The sequence below is a fragment of the Aethalodelphis obliquidens genome, unplaced genomic scaffold, assembly GCF_003676395.1.
Source record: "Aethalodelphis obliquidens isolate GAN/ISIS:26980383/991018 unplaced genomic scaffold, ASM367639v1 scaffold8, whole genome shotgun sequence".
Lineage (NCBI taxonomy): Eukaryota > Metazoa > Chordata > Mammalia > Artiodactyla > Delphinidae > Aethalodelphis > Aethalodelphis obliquidens.
The window spans coordinates 29,053,356-29,070,605 of NW_020837952.1; the positions used below are offsets into that span (position 1 = coordinate 29,053,356).

Sequence of the window (17,250 nt, forward strand, 5' to 3'; positions counted from 1 at the left end):
TGGGAAAGGCAACCTTTCAGGTCTTACAGAATCCACCAATGTGGATGGACTCCCCAAAGTGCCTGCCCTTCTCAAATGTTCTTGCTTTCCTTTCCTAACACCTTTCACTTCGCACAGTGTCCTAGCTCCATTGTGTCTCAGACTGAGGTACCCTCAATCTCAGAGCCCCAGTAGCAGCTCCTACCCACAGAACTTCAGGATCTGGCTCTGTCTTGGTGGGCGCAACTGTCGACCTTTATATTCTTCAGTGAAGAGCGCCTCTGGCTCACTTGCTAGTATTGATCACTTCTCCTAAAACTGATTCAGTGCCTTATTGTGTAAAACAGTTCACTTCCCAGTAGTAATCAAGACAAGAGGATTGCGATCAACAGCCTGTCACATATGCTCTAAGTGGGGCAGCGGTATTGGGACAATTCTGGTTTATTCCCCCTCGTTCCAGCACAGTTGACAATACCATTCTCTTTCACTCTTTTAAGCACTCTAGTTTAGATGGTGAATCAGAGTACAGTGAACTTAAATCATAAGCAGTTCTACCACTATTGGAAAGTGGTCAAAGAAGGATTCACCAAGAAGGAAACGTTTTAGGGCATAAAAATGAAAGATATCCAAGAGGTAGGCAAGACAGGCCTGGAGCTTGGGGTGGGACAAGGCAGAGAAACCTTAGAGGCTGAGGGTTCAGGACAAATAAGGATGTGAAGCAACAGGTTACACTAAGGGAAGCGGAAGTAGTTCAGAGTCTGGAGCCAGGGTCTGGTGGGAGCAATAATAGAAGAAGCTGGTGGAAGAGGAGCAGTTAAGGTCATCTTTTTGTTTGTTTGTTTGTTTGTTTGTTTCTTATTCCCCCAACAGCGTATCAATTTAGGCTCTTTGGATAATTATTTAGCAGAAACCTAGTATGTCTTTGTTTCCTTATTTATGTTGGTTCTATGTATTTGAAATGCTTATTGCTCTATTTTCCATCAATTTTGGGCCCTCTTTCAAACCAACGATGACTATATAAACAGCATAATAATAACATACTTTCAACTTTGGTTCAGATTTTCAAATTCACTTTAAAAAGAGATACCAAATGGTTCACGTTCCATAATGTTTTATGGCTTTATCATAGCAAAACACTAACCCTGGACTGTTGAGATCTGTGGCCTGTCGAGAACAGAGTGCAGGGAATTATGCAAATACCTTACTAATATGCTGTGTTATTGTTTTTCTGAATGTTAATATGATGATTGAATCCTCCTGTTAGAAAATGATCGTATAGGAATTCTTTCTGTCACCATTTGCAATACACAAATTATGTGTTTCGTGTAGTTTTGTGATCTTGGAAGCTGCTTACGAAGTCTATGTTCTGTGGCAAAGCTTACCTAAACCATAAGGAAATGTTTTTAAATATTTTAAAAATTGTATATTTGATTTTACACGATTAGTTAATGTTACTCTTTTTTTGTTGTTGATGAACACAGAGATGTGTTCGGCATTAATAGACCTTGGAAGGCTTTGCCCTGGACATTGCATATCAACTGTCCTCTTAGGCCATTGAGTATCATTGTCTTCATCACATAGACTTCTTGTCACTGGCCGTCTCTGTTTCTGTATGGACAGTATAGATTTCATTCCCTTCCTTCTTTCCTTTTTACCAGAGCTAATATTATCTCCTTTTCCCTCTACCGTCTGGAGTAATAAATTTTAAGAAAATAACCTTCATTATTCCACTAATTGTTGCATTTTCCTACTGTTAATACAGAATACATTTCAGGATTAATAGCTGTCTAGAAAGGAAAAAGAACAATTGATAAATTCCTACATTATCCTTTGTTTAAATAGCACATAAGTAGTATATCTATTAATACATTTAGTCAGGTAAATAGGCCTTGAGGACAGGTAGCAATTAATATTATGGGGTTTTTTTAATCTATTTATTTATTTATTTATTTTTGGCTGCATTGGGTCTTCATTGCTGCACACAGGCTTTCTCTAGTTGCGGCAGATGGGGGCTACTCTTTGTTGCAGTGCACGGGCTTCTCATTGCGGTGTCTTCTCTTGTTGCAGAACACGAGCTCTAGGCACGTGGCTGCAGTAGCTGTGGCACTCAGGCTCAGTAGTTGTGGCGCACAGGCTCAGTTGCTCCACGGCATGTGGGATCTTCCCAGACCAGGGATGGAACCCATGTCCCCTGCACTGGCAGGTGGATTCTTAACCACTGCGTCACCAGGGAAGTCCTAATATTTAAAAATTTTTTTTTAATCTGTAATAAGTATAGCTAACTGGAATATGGGTTTAGCCTGGTATCCTGTACTAAGATATATGTGAGGGGATGTTAATTTTTCAGCATGCCGAAGACTGTCTAATTTTTGTTTTACTTTTTTAAAACCTCATATACTTTAAATTGTGTCTCATATCAACATGTCTGTAGGGCTAGGGTCTACATGAATTTCATAAGTTATGTGTTTTTCTGTTTATCAACAAAACCATTTACAACTCTGTTTTCTTAAAAATTTTCTGACCCAACAATTATATTTGTTTTGGGAAATGAGAAAGGTGCCAAGTGTTAGGTGACAAACTAAGAAAGTTACGTAAAACTTTTTGTAGAAAGAACTGAAGGATCTCCAACTCCCGGTCTGAAGGTAGGATTCAAATCCTAGACCTGTCTTTACGCACCACTCTTTACCAATCGAAGTTTAGAAACGGTTAAGTACAAGCAGTGGCTGTGGTTTATTATAAATCTTGAAAAGGGAAAACTTCCCCTGTATTTTAAGAACTGGTCCTTTTAGGTCAGAAGACAATTTGTAATATTTAGTAGATAAATGCTAAGCGAGGGACCCACCATTTTTAAAGTTTTTCAGTTTCCATGTATGCCTAGGACTTGCAATCATTTTTGTAACTATTTTTCATGTTGTTAAAGTCTTGAACGTTAAGCAAATAGGAATCTGAAAGCAAAGAGAAATTATAAATAGAAAACAATTCTATAAGCCTGTCAATTGCATGGGTGGTTTCTACATATCTCTGTCCTCCCTTGATTTGGTTTTCATTTGATTATCTGTATCAGACAAGGCTTAACATCATTACTTTTGCTGCTAATAAATCCTTAGCTGTGAAAAAGCAGCCTGCTCTCTCTGTTTGCATGTTTACAGCCTTAAAATTGGGCCCAACTTTTATGTTGTTTTCTTTGCCTTTACAATATGATTCTAGGATAGCATCATATAAACAATTCTCGAGATACAGTTTTGAAGAATTGTGTGGCTCTATCTGCAATAATTCTAACCTTGCAAAGCTGACCTGAAAGTAATCTCAGAAATCTGTATGTGTTAATATTCTTCCGTGTTTATTAGTCAATCTATAAGTTAATGCTAAACCAACCTTTCTGTGTTCTTCCAGTAATTTTAGTGTTACTTAAATATAAGAAATAAATATATCTTAATATGGGTAGCCCTGTTTGTGAATGTGCGTCAGAGACAAAAACTGTTTTAAAGGACCAATAATTAAAATCAATTCAAGTTATATTTGTCATATATCTTTTTTTCCTACAAAGCAACTCCCATCTTAGGATCTCAGAGGTTTATAGCTAATAATTATATTTTATACTAGTGATGCAACATAATGATTATCGTGACTTATATAGGTGGAACAACTAATGTTTAAACCAGTTGATGGGTGACTTACTGAAATATATTGCACCCGAGCTGTAGATTCAACAGAACTAATATAGGGCCTTAATCCCCAAACTCTTTGACCGTCAGAAAACTAAAATCTCCCCCGTAGTCTTTTTTATATTGCTTTACTTTTTAAAAACATTTTTACATATCTAGTATATCTTTAAATTTGTTCATTTTATTTCTTGCTTCAGTAGTCTTTGGAGGATTTTTAAGGAAAAAAATTTGTTAATGTACCAGATTAGGCACATTGCGATGCCCTGCAATTAAGGGAAATGTATATAAAATATGACTAAATAATGAGCACGTAGATACACGGTACACATAAATCTTAGCTTCGTATCACCCTTACCACTGTTCTTACGTTTTTCTCTATAGCAGCTTTAGTTCTTTCACAGGATTATTATTTTCCAATTTTCAGCTCACTTGACTTCATGCTTTGCAGGTCAATTTCTTCTTGAAGAAGCTCGCCTCATAGAAGCAGCTGAGATGGCAAAAAAAGCGGCTGAACTGGATAGCACGGAGTTTGATGTGGTCTTCAATGCTGCCCACATGCTCAGGTTAGTTTTTGCTACTGTGCCTGAGAAGACCAACACTGTAGCTTTATTCTTATTAAATTAATATAATATAATTAAATCAATAATACTAATTCCCCTTATATGTCACCTTATTCCATATGCTAAAAGTGAATTATGCTGCTTAACCATGTTAAAATCAGTCAGGACTATTTAATTCATTATAGTTTATGCGCATAGTACATAGGGTATATGAACTTTTAGGACTCTGAAAATTATTCAGGCCCCTTTTCTCTTTCCTTCAAAAATTATTGGCCATAAAATACAAAAGGAAAATTGCAAAACTGAAATTAGTAACTGTCTAATTAAATGTTTCCAAGACAAAACATTATGTCAGTTAGTCAACTGCATCTCAATATTTGTGTTTTTGTATTAATTATATTGAATGGGTCATGTGGGTACATTTTATTACGCTTGGTAGTAGAGAGGATTATCAAATATAAATATACTTAAGGCCTAGCAAATTCTCAAAATGGCCCTATAATTAGCACTGTTGCTATGTGTTAAAACAATATGTTTTTAGACCATTAGTGCATCTGTTTTCAGAAAGACTATTTTGAAGGCTAATTACAATAATAGCAAAACAAAAGGCAGATGAAAGTTTTTTGTGTGAATATAAAATGAAAGTGAATGCATTAAAGGAGGATGTTTTTAAGAAACTCGAATGATTTATACAGTTGTTTAAAAAGCATTGTTTGTTCTGTTAGCCATACGTATACCCCTTCGCACATGCTGTTACCTGAATTTCACTCTATTAAATCTCCACATAAATGCTTCCTTAGGTGACATTCACACTATGGGCTCTGAACTTGGCTTCTAGGGGCAAGTTTCTAATTATGTAGATTACTCTTACATGGGAAGAAAAATAGCAGAGAATTGGTCCACATTTGGATGGTTTTAAAACATGGACTTTTTGAGAGAAGTAGAGGAACATTTAAAAAAAATTTTTTTTGAGATCATGGTAGATTTGCATGCAGTTAAGAAATAATACAGAGAGATCCCTGTACCACTTATCCAGTTTCCCCAGTGGTGATATCTTGTAGAACTACCATACAGGATCAAAACCAGTATTTTGATATTGATGCAGTCCACTGGTTTTATTGGGTTTCCCCAGTTTTAGTTGTACCCCTGTGTGTGTCTGTGTGTTTTTAGTTTTGTGCACTTTTATTACATGTATAGGTTAGTGTATCCATCACTCAGTCAAAATACAGACTATTTCCATCACCACAAGCATCGTTCGTATTCTCCTTTTATAATCACATACCCTCACCTACCCCTGTCCCCCAGGAACCAATATTTAAAGCAAGTTTTGTAAATTACCTTGGATTTATAATTTGAGATTATTACTGTAACTGTATCTTAGTGGTTTACTCCTTGGCTTTTAATAAGTTTTAAATAAGAAATTCGAAGTCTGTTTGAGAGGAAAGAGTGTACTGTGAGGTTTCAGTTGAATATCCTCATTCCATATCAATGCTTAGCGTTCCTAAAGCAGGTACCTACAAAGAGAAATCACGATTCAATAGACGATTGGTATATTTTAAAAATAAACTGTAGCCAGTTCACAGGAACCTTCAATGGAAGGATAATTTTTTTTTTTTTTCCTGCAGTATGCGGGCCCCTCACTGTTGTGGCCTCTCCCGTGGCGGAGCACAGGCTCCGGACACGCAGGCTCAGCGGCCATGGCTCACGGGCCCAGCCGCTCCGCGGCATGTGGGATCTTCCCGGACCAGGGCACGAACCCATGTCCCCTCATCGGCAGGCGGACTCTCAACCACTGCGCCACCAGGGAAGCCCTAGAAGGATAATTTTTAAAAGATACTTTAATTTGCATGAGAAGGTTAGGTGCTGTGTTGGGAAGAGGACTTTTTTGTTCTTCATGAATAAAACACTGTGCTTTTAGTTACAATAAACCATTTAGAATGTGAATGCACAAGTTTCTAGAAACTAATTTATCTTAATCATAATAGATACTTTCATCAACAAGGCATTTTGCTATATATTAAATCAGTATCTGAAATTCAAGGTCTACCAAACGGAAACTTAGAAACTCGTTACAAGAACATTACAAAAAACGTCCTTGTTAAATATATAGCTTGTAACTTTTCCTTAGTTACCATAGTGCTAGAAACCAGTGGAAAGTTTTTGTTATACCTTGGCGACGTGGAAATCTTTAGGATTTATTTTTCAGAACATTCTCTCTAGCTTTCTACAGTCTGCATTCCTCATTAAGTTGCATTCAGTTAGCGCCTTCCTATCTTGATTGTGAGTATGACCACAGCGACCTGGTCATATCCTTATTCAACTTGGTGGCAGTACGTATGAATGTTTTTACTTATTTTTTTAGCTCTGTCAAATTCAACAATTTCTTGAATGCCTATTGTGCGAGCTGAACACCAGCCTCTTTCCTTATTAATCAAGAGCATGTAGGACTTTGTTTGCTAAAAAGAATAAAAAAGGTTATTGGTTTTCCCTTGAATGCAGCCTTATCAAAATGGTTAGCTGTCAAGATTTTGCTTATTCGGTGTTACAGCTAACATTTCCCTTGAGGCAGCCAAATTGTTGTAAATTGAGTTTGATATTAATTTTTTTCCTTCAAGAGCTCTGTTCTTTCCTAAGATATTTAGGAGACAAAATTGGCAAGGTTTGGTGATCAGTTCGATGGGAGGGAAAGGGCAGATGTCTCCCTGGCTGCGTCTTGGTTAGCTGGATCAATGGTTGACCTAGTATACAAAATCATCAATTTAGGAAATGTTATAGTTCAAGATATAATTTGAAGCATACTTATTTAACTTCCCTTTCCTTGGGTAATTCCCAATGAATTGACACAAAGAATCTATTAATAAGGAAGAAACTGCTTATCACGAAGGCCAAAAAAGAAAAAGGAAAAGAAAAATCATTCCGCCAGAAGAGACTAGTTTGGAAGAGCCCATCAAGGGGCAAATCTTTAACTTATTAGGACCTTCAAGAGGCTTGAAATTGGAGAAATGTCTAACAGATCCATTTTAATTCTCAGTAATGGAGAAAGATCTCTTTCTGTAGAATTAGAATATTTCTAATTCCTGTTGTCAAGGTGATTCACAAGAACACTGTGTGAGGTAGAAGTATTAATGCTGTTCACCAAATATATTTGGCCTTCCCACTTCAAGAAACATAATAGGATTGCACTTTCCTGCCTTCTTCCAAGTTGAAGACCTTCCTGGGTCTTATTGGGTCGTTGAATGTGTGTGAACGTGATGCTTGTTATTTCTGAGCCCAAATTGTAAGAGTCAGTGCTTTTCTCTTTTTCTGACTTGGAAGTTGTGGAAATAGATCCAGAAATAAGCAAAGGGAGACAAACTTCCCTTCTCACCTGCATTGGATAGGATGAATGAATGCAAAATAAATTTTGTCCTAATTCACTGAGATTCAGGATGTGTCTATTATTGCAGTGTAATCTAATAACCTATCCTAACTGATCAGAATATATCTGTGAAAATAAAATACATGGTTGGAAAGAGGAGCCATATAACATGAGAAAAGATTAAGCAATTAATAGGATCTCTGAGTTTATAACTACAGTGGAGGCAATGTAAAATTGATAGATTGAAATTTAAATAGAAATTATATATATTTTCCCAGAACTTAATGAAAAATACTAAAGACATGAAAATGATGACTGAAAGGATAAAAGATTGACGAATAGATTGAGAATAGTATATATACACTAGTAATTTTATTTATATATATATATGTTTGTATAATTATATATAGTATACAACTATGTATATATAGTTATATATACCTGTATAGTATATAGGTATTGTTTATGTAATATGTGATACTTTTGTCTCTGTATATATAAATATGTATATATAATTATGCTGTACTTATGTGTATGTAGTTAGATATGGCATATATACATATATAATTTTATTTGTTGTATAAATGTTAATATAAATAGAAAATTTCTGAAGGAGAACATAGCTCAGATGAGCAATTATCAACAAAGAGAAAAAATTTCCAAGATAGGATGGAGGTCTTTAATCATCATTATTAAAACCAAAATTAATGAAAATAGATCTACTCCTAAACTTGTCTTCTTGCATGGGTCACCATTTTTAGTTGCAAACTAGAGAATCCACTCTTGCCAGTTCAAGCAGAAACAGGTTTTATTGTAGAGAATTCTATAGCCCACAGACTCTCCCATAGGCTTGAGAGTGCTCTACATAGCCAGAAATAATTTCCACCACCTAGCTTTCCTTGGTGCTCAGCAGCTTTTAGAATCCAGAGCTCTGACACCATCACCCACAAGGAACCAAGAAGAACAAGCACCACATTCATTAGAAGATGAGTCTTCTGAGTGCAGCTGCCTACCCATTATACTTACTTCTGATTTTCATTCTCTTGAGGTTGCATCTGATTGATGGAATCTGAGTCATGTACTGATACCTTGGCTGGAAGAAAGTTGGAAGATGAGGAAATTTTCGGCTTCTGCCTTGTTTAGGAAGACAGGATGCACACTGTGGCTAATTACTAAATATATTTCCAGGGAGGGTGATCACAGATGTTGAAGGCCTCACATAATGAATGGTTGACTACATGTGTTGACATTTTTAGTACTTCAAATAAAATGGAAAAAGTACTGGATATTTCCAGATGAGAGCATTAAAAAAAAGCAGATTGGTTATCATCAAAGGAAAATATCAAAGGAATTTAAAATACTAAAACTCAGTAGAGTTATGTCTATAGAGTTGTGAGAGGAAAGTATTGAATCAATTATTCTGTTAGAAGCACTTTGTATGAATGGATTTATTCAGTGTTCTTCCAGACCTGGAAGCTAGAAAGCACACAAAGGTATTTGACACCTGAGAGGAAATCTTGAGGCACTGGAAACAAATTTAACTCATTCACAGCATTCATGGGCTCTGGTGGCAAATTGTTTTTTTCTTTTATTTTCTTTTTTAAAATCCATTTACAGGGTAATGAAGGAAAAAAGGTAGCATTTATTCAAATATCTCCTGTCTACCTAGCACCGTATTTTGCATTGTATATGTCACCCTCTTAGTTATAATTTCACATATATGAAATAGACACTAATATTCCCGTTTTACAGATGAAGATGCTGAGGCTCAAAGAGAGTTGGTATTTCCCATACTTGGTAACGCTGGGATTTAAACTTAGCATATTCTTGCCAAGTATAATACTGTTTTCACTGTGTCACATTGGCTCCCTCACAGCTTTATAACTGGGTGATTACCTAGAAGCTGTGATTCCTGAATTTATTGATGGAAAAAGGATTTATAGAGAGTGACAGGTTTTCAAATGTATAAATCCTAAATAGTAAGATCCTTCCAGTATTATTACGTTATCCCTTTGTGGTAAATTTTAGAAAGTAGGTATATAGTCACAGGAGAGAGAACTCCAAGTTTGTACTCTCAAAGGAACATTAAGTTTATAGACATACCGTCACGGTATATTGTGTGACGAAGGACACACTGCTGAGATAAGTGTGCAGTTTCCTTTTATCCAGGCCTAAGGGCCCAAGTTGTCACTGCTTCCTAAGGTAGTAAGGAAAGCAAAACTGTACTGTACCAACTGGTTCCCAATGCTTCCCTAATTTCTAGAGAGCAGAGTGAATATATGAGAAAAAATTATCTTTCAGTTTTCATTCTCAAATAATTTCACTGGAAATGACATAAAATAGACGTTCTTAAGGAATAAAGGAACAAAGTCAGATTATTTTCTCAAAGCAGATTGTGAATGTACACACACACACACACGCATACATACGTTGGATATTGGAGAGAGATATATATATCTCCAAGACCCTGTAAGTAATATACTTTCTTCTTTAGCACTTCCCAAATTACCAAAGACCGCTCAAAAAGTTATTGGGTTTTCTACTTATAAATTGTACATTACTGCCAAGTTTTGGTTAAGAGGGGCGTATTTCAACTAGGCTATAGTGGGATGTAAGGTCTTTAAAGCAAAGGGGTGTGGCAGATGAGGTTAAAGGTAGGTACCTTCCTCCTCTGTGCCTTTCCAACATTAATGTTCATGTGAATCACCCGGGATCTTGTTACATCACATGTTCTGATTTAGTATGTGTGGATGGTACCTGAGGTTTTACTCTTCTAACAAGTCACAGGTGTTGCTTATGATGTTGGTTCTTGGACCACTCCTGCAAACAAGTTCTAGTTTGCCTTTCCTCTTGTAATCCCTCTCAAACCCTGCTCCCCACCCAAGCACTACCACTTGAACATAAGTAGTAATTTACTATATAGGAATATTATAGTGGACGTAACCGATAGACATTTCCTTCCTTTTAATTTTTCCAGTACATTTCATTATGTAATCTTTCCAGATATAGGCTTAACCTGTCCTTAGCAGCCCTCAAAGACTTGAGGCCATGAAACGATGGGCTCAAATTCTTACGGGACATCAAGAAATGTCTAACTTCAAGGAATCATTTTGTAAAACTTACACCATCAGCGTAGTCTTTTCCTCTGTTATTGCTACATTTCCACTATGCCTCTCTATCCTTTTTATTTAGTATTGAGACAGATGCCTACAGGTCTTGAAGCCATTTTTGATGTCTTGGTTGAGAAGTTTTCGTTTAAGAAGCCTTGATGACCATAAATCATTTATTCTAGGAGTTTCATTACAAGGGATTTTTTCTACTCCATTATTTTTACATATATGTGACTCTGGTTTTGCTATTTTAAGATTTTCCATACATTTTTATGTCCTTGTTTATTTCAGTTCTACTTCTATTACTACTGTACAGTTTATCAACTAGAATTAAAATTTACCTCTGCTTTGAGTAACTTAAAGCTAAGTGTAAGTTTAGCAAGTTGGCAAGAACACAGGAAACATCAGCTACTGTTTCAGCTTACTTTCATGATACAGGAACAAACGGCTCTCTAGTTAAAAAAAAAAATCCTCATAAGTTATCCTTGAAAATGATCACCAAGAATTAAATAAAATATTGTCTTTCGTATGAGTCAAACAGTGGTTATCATCCATATTAAATAATTTTAATTCAAAACTGACAATTCACAACCATTAATAATTGTAGTTAAAGAGAGTCTTCTAAATGCTACTTGAGTTTTTATTTTTTATATTTTTTCAATTTAAAATTTACCAACCTTTAATTTTATAATTCTCACAGAATACATAAAAATGTAGGTAATTGCAAATGATTCTTTTAATCAGAATCTCCTCAAACATTTTACGGGGTGTATTAAGTTGTTTCATAACGTAATTGATTCCCAAATTTCTTTTATATATCTTTTCTTGTAAGAATATTGGGCCCTAAACCTGTGTTCCAAAAGATACTTTTATGTCATAAAATAATACCAAAGAGAAGAATTAGCTGTATGAAATATATTTCTATATTTTTTAACAGATGTGTTTCATAGTCCCATGTGCAAAAATGGAATTCTGTAGTAATCAAATGATGACATTTGTTTGTGACTTTTGTTACTATTTGTTTTCACTCTGAACCTACTTTTTCACTGATGGCAGAAAAACTGAATCTAAAGACTTTAAAAATATAATCGGGGGGCTTCCCTGGTGGCGCAGTGGTTGGGAGTCCGCCTGCCAGTGTACGGGACGCGGGTTCGTGCCCCGGTCCGGGAATATCCCACATGCCGCGGAGCGGCTGGGCCCGTGAGCCATGGCCGCTGAGCCTGCGCGTCCGGAGCCTGTGCTCCGCGGCGGGAGGGGCCGCAGCAGTGAGAGGCCCGCGTACCGCAACAAATAATAATAATAATAAAGATAAAATATAATCGGCGCAACCCAGTGATTTTTTTCAGAAGTCAAGGTTTACTTCATAATCTAGTTTACAAATACCATCTGGCTTTTCTACCTCCTTACCTTTTGTGACCCTGAGAGGCCACAGATAATACGTAGAGGGAGAGGGCCTTACATATGTGATGGACAGGAGTTAATAAGAAAGGAGCCACTGTATCAGTCTCCAGTTGATGTCTATTGTTGGCATGGTGATTTAATCTTTATTCTTTAGATAAGGGACATAATGTTGACTCAGGGTGACATGTTAGATGAGGGTAGTCACCCATCTGGACCCAGTGTAGTTTCCTGGTAAGAGTAATTTTTCTTACCATCTCATTCCTGGCTTTTGTAAAGTATATTGTGGCCAGAACACAAGGTTGTCTACATACGGCCTGGGAGATCTCTTGGCAGAGCCAACTACTTTGCCCTTTACTCACCTTCTGAGTCTTCTACTTGGACACGCGGGAAACTTACGGTCCCCTTCTCTGTCTAATTGTGACCACCGCCCCCTCAAAATAGGAGATTTGGGGGGTAAAAAGTTAAGTATCCAAATACTCTTCTTGCTTTTTCTCATTCCCTATTTCCTTGCCTTTCCCCTGAATTCCTACTGTTCCCCTCCTTTATGGGAGACGGTGAAGTACATGCGGCAAAATACTATAGTGCATTTCACTGTTTGTTCTTTTTTTTTTTTTGCGGTACGCGGGCCTCTCACTGCTGTGGCCTCTCCCGTTGCGGAGCACAGGCTCCGGACGCGCAGGCTCAGCGGCCATGGCTCACGGACCCAGCCGCTCCGCGGCATGTGGGATCTTCCGGGACCGGGGCACAAACCTACGTCCCCTGCATCGGCAGGCGGACTCTCAACCACTGCACCACCAGGGAAGCCCCTCACTGTTCGTTCTTAAAACTATCCTCTGCTCAGCTGGGTCTGGTGAAGTTCACTTCTATCAGTTTGGGAGTTAGAATTGGAAGGATGTAAAACCTGTCATTGCAAATATTCTCCATATTCTCCCCTTTTCTTTTTTTTTTTTTCATATTTTCCCCTTTTCAAATCTCATTCCTTACTTTAAATCATCACTTTTAAGCATAATAATCAAGAAGCATGTTTTATTGCTTTCTTAGTATTTGATGTAAGAATTGTTGTGGTCATCTGCCACAGAGCAATGTACCACATGTCATTCTGATACATCCGGCGCTCACAAAGATAGCAGCATGATCCTGTGATTCAGATATTTTATTTTAGAGCCCTTGATTCTGAGCTCAACCACTTACCAGCTGCGTTGCCTTGGGGGACTGTCAGCTTCTCTAAGCCTCATTTTAACCATCTTTGAAATGTGGTTAATAATAGCAATAATAGCAATAGATTCATAATATTGTTGAAACTGGAAAATAGAGTAATCAATCCATGGAATTTTGTAAGTGATACACAGAGAATTTACTATCTCAGAAAAGAAATAGTGAACAAAGAAAAGAAATACGGGCATTCAGGAAAAGTATATTTTATCAGCTTCTTTAAATAGTTTGATCCCAATAGTCTTTGGAACCTGAGTCCTGTAATTAATCTCTAACAATCCAGTGGTTGAGGTTCTAGGGTGTTTACTAGAATCCCCTAAGCAACTGGCAGGATATTGCTAATTTCCTCAGTTTTCAAATGCTGACTAATGGTTCAATCATTTTTGCATTAAGATTTATTAAGTACTCCCAGGATGCTTCTTGCAGAGGGGGGAGTATGCAATACAGCTTATGCCATAAAGTAGACATTGGACAGCTCCTCATGAGTTTTCTCTGTAGAGAGTAAAACAAGGATATACAGGAAGATTCAGTGGGTAGAACTGACGTACTCTTTTCCCTACAGTTTTGCATGTGTTGCCATAAGTGCCTAGTAGTCAGTAAAATCCGTTTAATATTAGAAAAAAAGTCCTAGAGTCAAAATTAATTTTCACAGTTATATGACAAATATAATAAATTCTATTTGTATTTTCTTATTTCATTAGAATATCATCAATTCTACTTTTAGCTTAAGAAACTAAGTCTTCTAAACTAGATACTTCCTTTGGGAATTAAAAAGACTGAAGACAGTGAAGGCTTGAAAAACTAATAACCTTTTTAGGGGGAAAAAGCCTTTTTTCAATTGCATTGATTATTATTTTAAAGGCATTTTACCTAGTGAATTCTTGAGTTTCTTTTTTGATCCTTATCTACCTCCTGAATCTGAATGTCCATAAAGATGAATATTAATAGTCACCATACTTTCTATGTTAAACATTTATTGGTTGATCTTGCTTCAAAGTAACTTACTTCTTTGTAGAATTAAGTTACTCTAATTTCCTACTCCATGCCTTTTATTTTCCTCTGGAGAAAACCTTTCCAGGGCACGACCTAATGAATTCTGGTTCAAATTTCCAAATGAATCTGAACCAAAGTGATTCTATAGTTTGGTTTAGGGAACCTTCATTAAATACCCTAGCGAGAGAATTTTTACTATTTCATACCAGACTGAAGTACTTTTCTTGACATATTGAAATTGAACTTCAACATTTATGAGAATATAAATTGCAACAGCACTTTGTAACATGTTGTAAGTCCAGTAGAGTCTTAAGTCAAGGACTTTTACTTTCTCTATAACCCCATTAAAAATAGCAGTGTTTCTAATTATTTTTCCTTTAAAAATTAGAAAAATATGTCCTGCTCTCCAGAGAAATGTTATCTTCACTTATTCCTGTAGTTTATATGGTTGCATGCCATATGTCTTTATAGTTTTTATGTGGCTTGACCAAAGTGCAAATTCAATTTTATAGGTATGGCTAGTTTGCCTTCTCTTTTAAAGAGAGAAGTAGTTTTCTAATTGAGAAAGTTAATTTTTGTTTCTTTATTCCTGACCTCTTTGCAATCGTCTTGTCTCAAAAGGTTCTTCACATCACAGTTTCAAGAGAAGTCTCCATTTTAACTGCAGGACCACACGGCTTTAACTACTATTGTTCACGCTATAGTTATCTGAAGTTGAATTTGTTCTTTTTCTATAGCATTTCTTTTCTACACAGATATGGTCACCAGACTACAGTGTAACCTGCAAGAGCTTCTAGCTTTTATTATCTACCATCTTGGAAGGTTTTCAGAAAGCAGCATGGCATGATCAAAAAGCATAATGTTTTGGGGCTTCCCTGGTGGCGCAGTGGTTGAGAGTCCACCTGCCGATGCAGGGGACGCGGGTTCGTGCCCCGGTGTGGGAAGATCCCACATGGCGCGGAGCGGCTGGGCCCGTGAGCCATGGCCGCTGAGCCTGCGCGTCCGGAGCCTGTGCTCCGCAACGGGAGAGGCCACAACAGTGAGAGGCCCGCGTACCACAAAAAAAAAAAAAAAGTAAAAAGCATAATGTTTTGATGGCTAATTGGCTGGGCTTCTTCGGGACTCGAGAGATTTGATTTCTTCTGTTAACCAATTGGCTGAACCAAGGAGTTTGCTGTGAATTGCAAGAATAGACAGTGCACAAACTTATCTATAAAGTTTAGTCTGCATCTTATTTGTATAAGTCACCTGTGCCACTCATGGTATTTGGTAGTAATTAAGAAAAACGGACTGTAGCTATTTGAAGGCTGTGGGAACTACAGAATTCACTATAGACTGGAAGACATAGCTTGAACTGGCAGGAAATAAAGTAGCCCCAGAGTCTTCCTGCAAAGAAGCAGGACATCCAATAGCAGTTCTTTACAGGAAGACTCTGACCAGGATATAGCCCTGTTGCCTCCACCACTGTCACTGTGAGCAAATTCTAGCCATCCTCTCATCTTTCTGTCATTTGCTCAGGAATCAAAGTCCTAAGCAAGAACATCCCGTTAGCTGAGGCTACATCATGTGCCCACCCTGGTGACGAGAGAGCAAAGAGAGGGAGAGGCTGGCCTTTCTTTTTTTTTTTTTCCTGGATAAACAACACACAATGGAAAGTTCCCCTCCTGGACTGTAAAGAAAGTAGCTTTCTAGATAGATTTTTTTTTCTAAAACCTGAAAATGTTTACTATTTTCATAAAATAAAAGCAACTAAATAGTAATCTTGACAGTTTATTTTTAAGAGTTAAGACTTTTCTAGGACATCATACTGAAGCAGGAGAACCCCAACCCTGTGACATACTATCTACATTAGCTTGGAAAAGGAAATTAACATTGCGAATTCCTAATGTGTACATTTAAAATAATGCCTACTGAGTAGGATTAGGTTGAGATATTTACAGTGCCTTAAAGATCATGACAAGTACATTGTGTGCGTTCAATTTTCACTGATCTTTTTCTGCTTAGTCACCTTATTATTTGATTGGCATGATTGTAATCTTTAAAAAGTTAATATTATTTTGCTACATAATGATTCTGTTCACCTCTCTGAAATTTTAAAATAAACGATATTGTTTTTGTTTTTGTTTTCTTTAACAGGCAGGCTAGCCTCAATGAAGCCGCCGAGAAGTACTATGATCTGGCCGCCAAGCTGAGGCCTAATGTAAGTACCTTCCTAATGAGAAGTATTATTCAAAGGGATGGACTCACAGCATGTGAGAGTTTTAGACATAGAAGCCTTGTGATACTGGTGTTTTTCTCTCTGATCTCTTATTTTGTGTTAAATGGCTGATTCAACCATAAAATATGCCCGTCTCAAGCTTCTTTCTTTTTCCAGAGGTACAAATGCCTATTTACTACCGTGTGTGAAGCACCATACATTTTTATCATTTGAACACAGGTTTTAGCATTATTAGATATTTTGCATTTGGATGACTTTTAAAATGAGTTCTTTGAAAGTACTTTTGCTGTGGTGTTACATGCCTTTGGACTTCCTAACAACTCAATGATTCTTATGTGTTGTCAAACCTCAAGCTGTGTGCCTCTTCCCTATTCCACAGTACTCATTTCTAGTAACTGTGCTTTTCAACTTTATCAAGTATTTTTTATTAGACTTTTTCCCTGGGTAGTCACACTTCCATAAATCAGATCGTTGCTATTGAAATAGAGAACCATTTACGAGAGAATAAGAACTGGTTTTGTATCGGTCTTCTCAGCACTTTTTTATTCACAGTACATCATTGAATTCCAGGGCATTGCTTTTATTCTCATCCACACTGCTCTGCAACACTAAAACCTCTACCCTGCTCTCTGGATCTGCGCCGTCTATTGAGAAATGTAATTTTCAAACAGTAATGAAAGTGCACGTGTGATGGGACTACAAATAATGGAATCAGTCCCATTTCTTTACAGTAACTCATCTATTGGACAAAGGT

General features: G+C 37.0%; 1 protein-coding gene across 2 annotated transcripts in view; it reads left to right on the forward strand.

Moving 5' to 3' along the window:
* Window positions 1-17,250, forward strand: part of TMTC2 (transmembrane O-mannosyltransferase targeting cadherins 2) — a 429,464-nt gene that overhangs the window by 333,849 nt on the left and 78,365 nt on the right. For both annotated transcript variants that reach the window (XM_027107120.1, XM_027107119.1), the window contains exons 10-11: window positions 4,093-4,207; window positions 16,415-16,478. In XM_027107120.1, coding sequence (XP_026962921.1) covers window positions 4,093-4,207; window positions 16,415-16,478 — 179 coding nt within the window. The remainder of the gene's footprint in view (window positions 1-4,092; window positions 4,208-16,414; window positions 16,479-17,250) is intronic.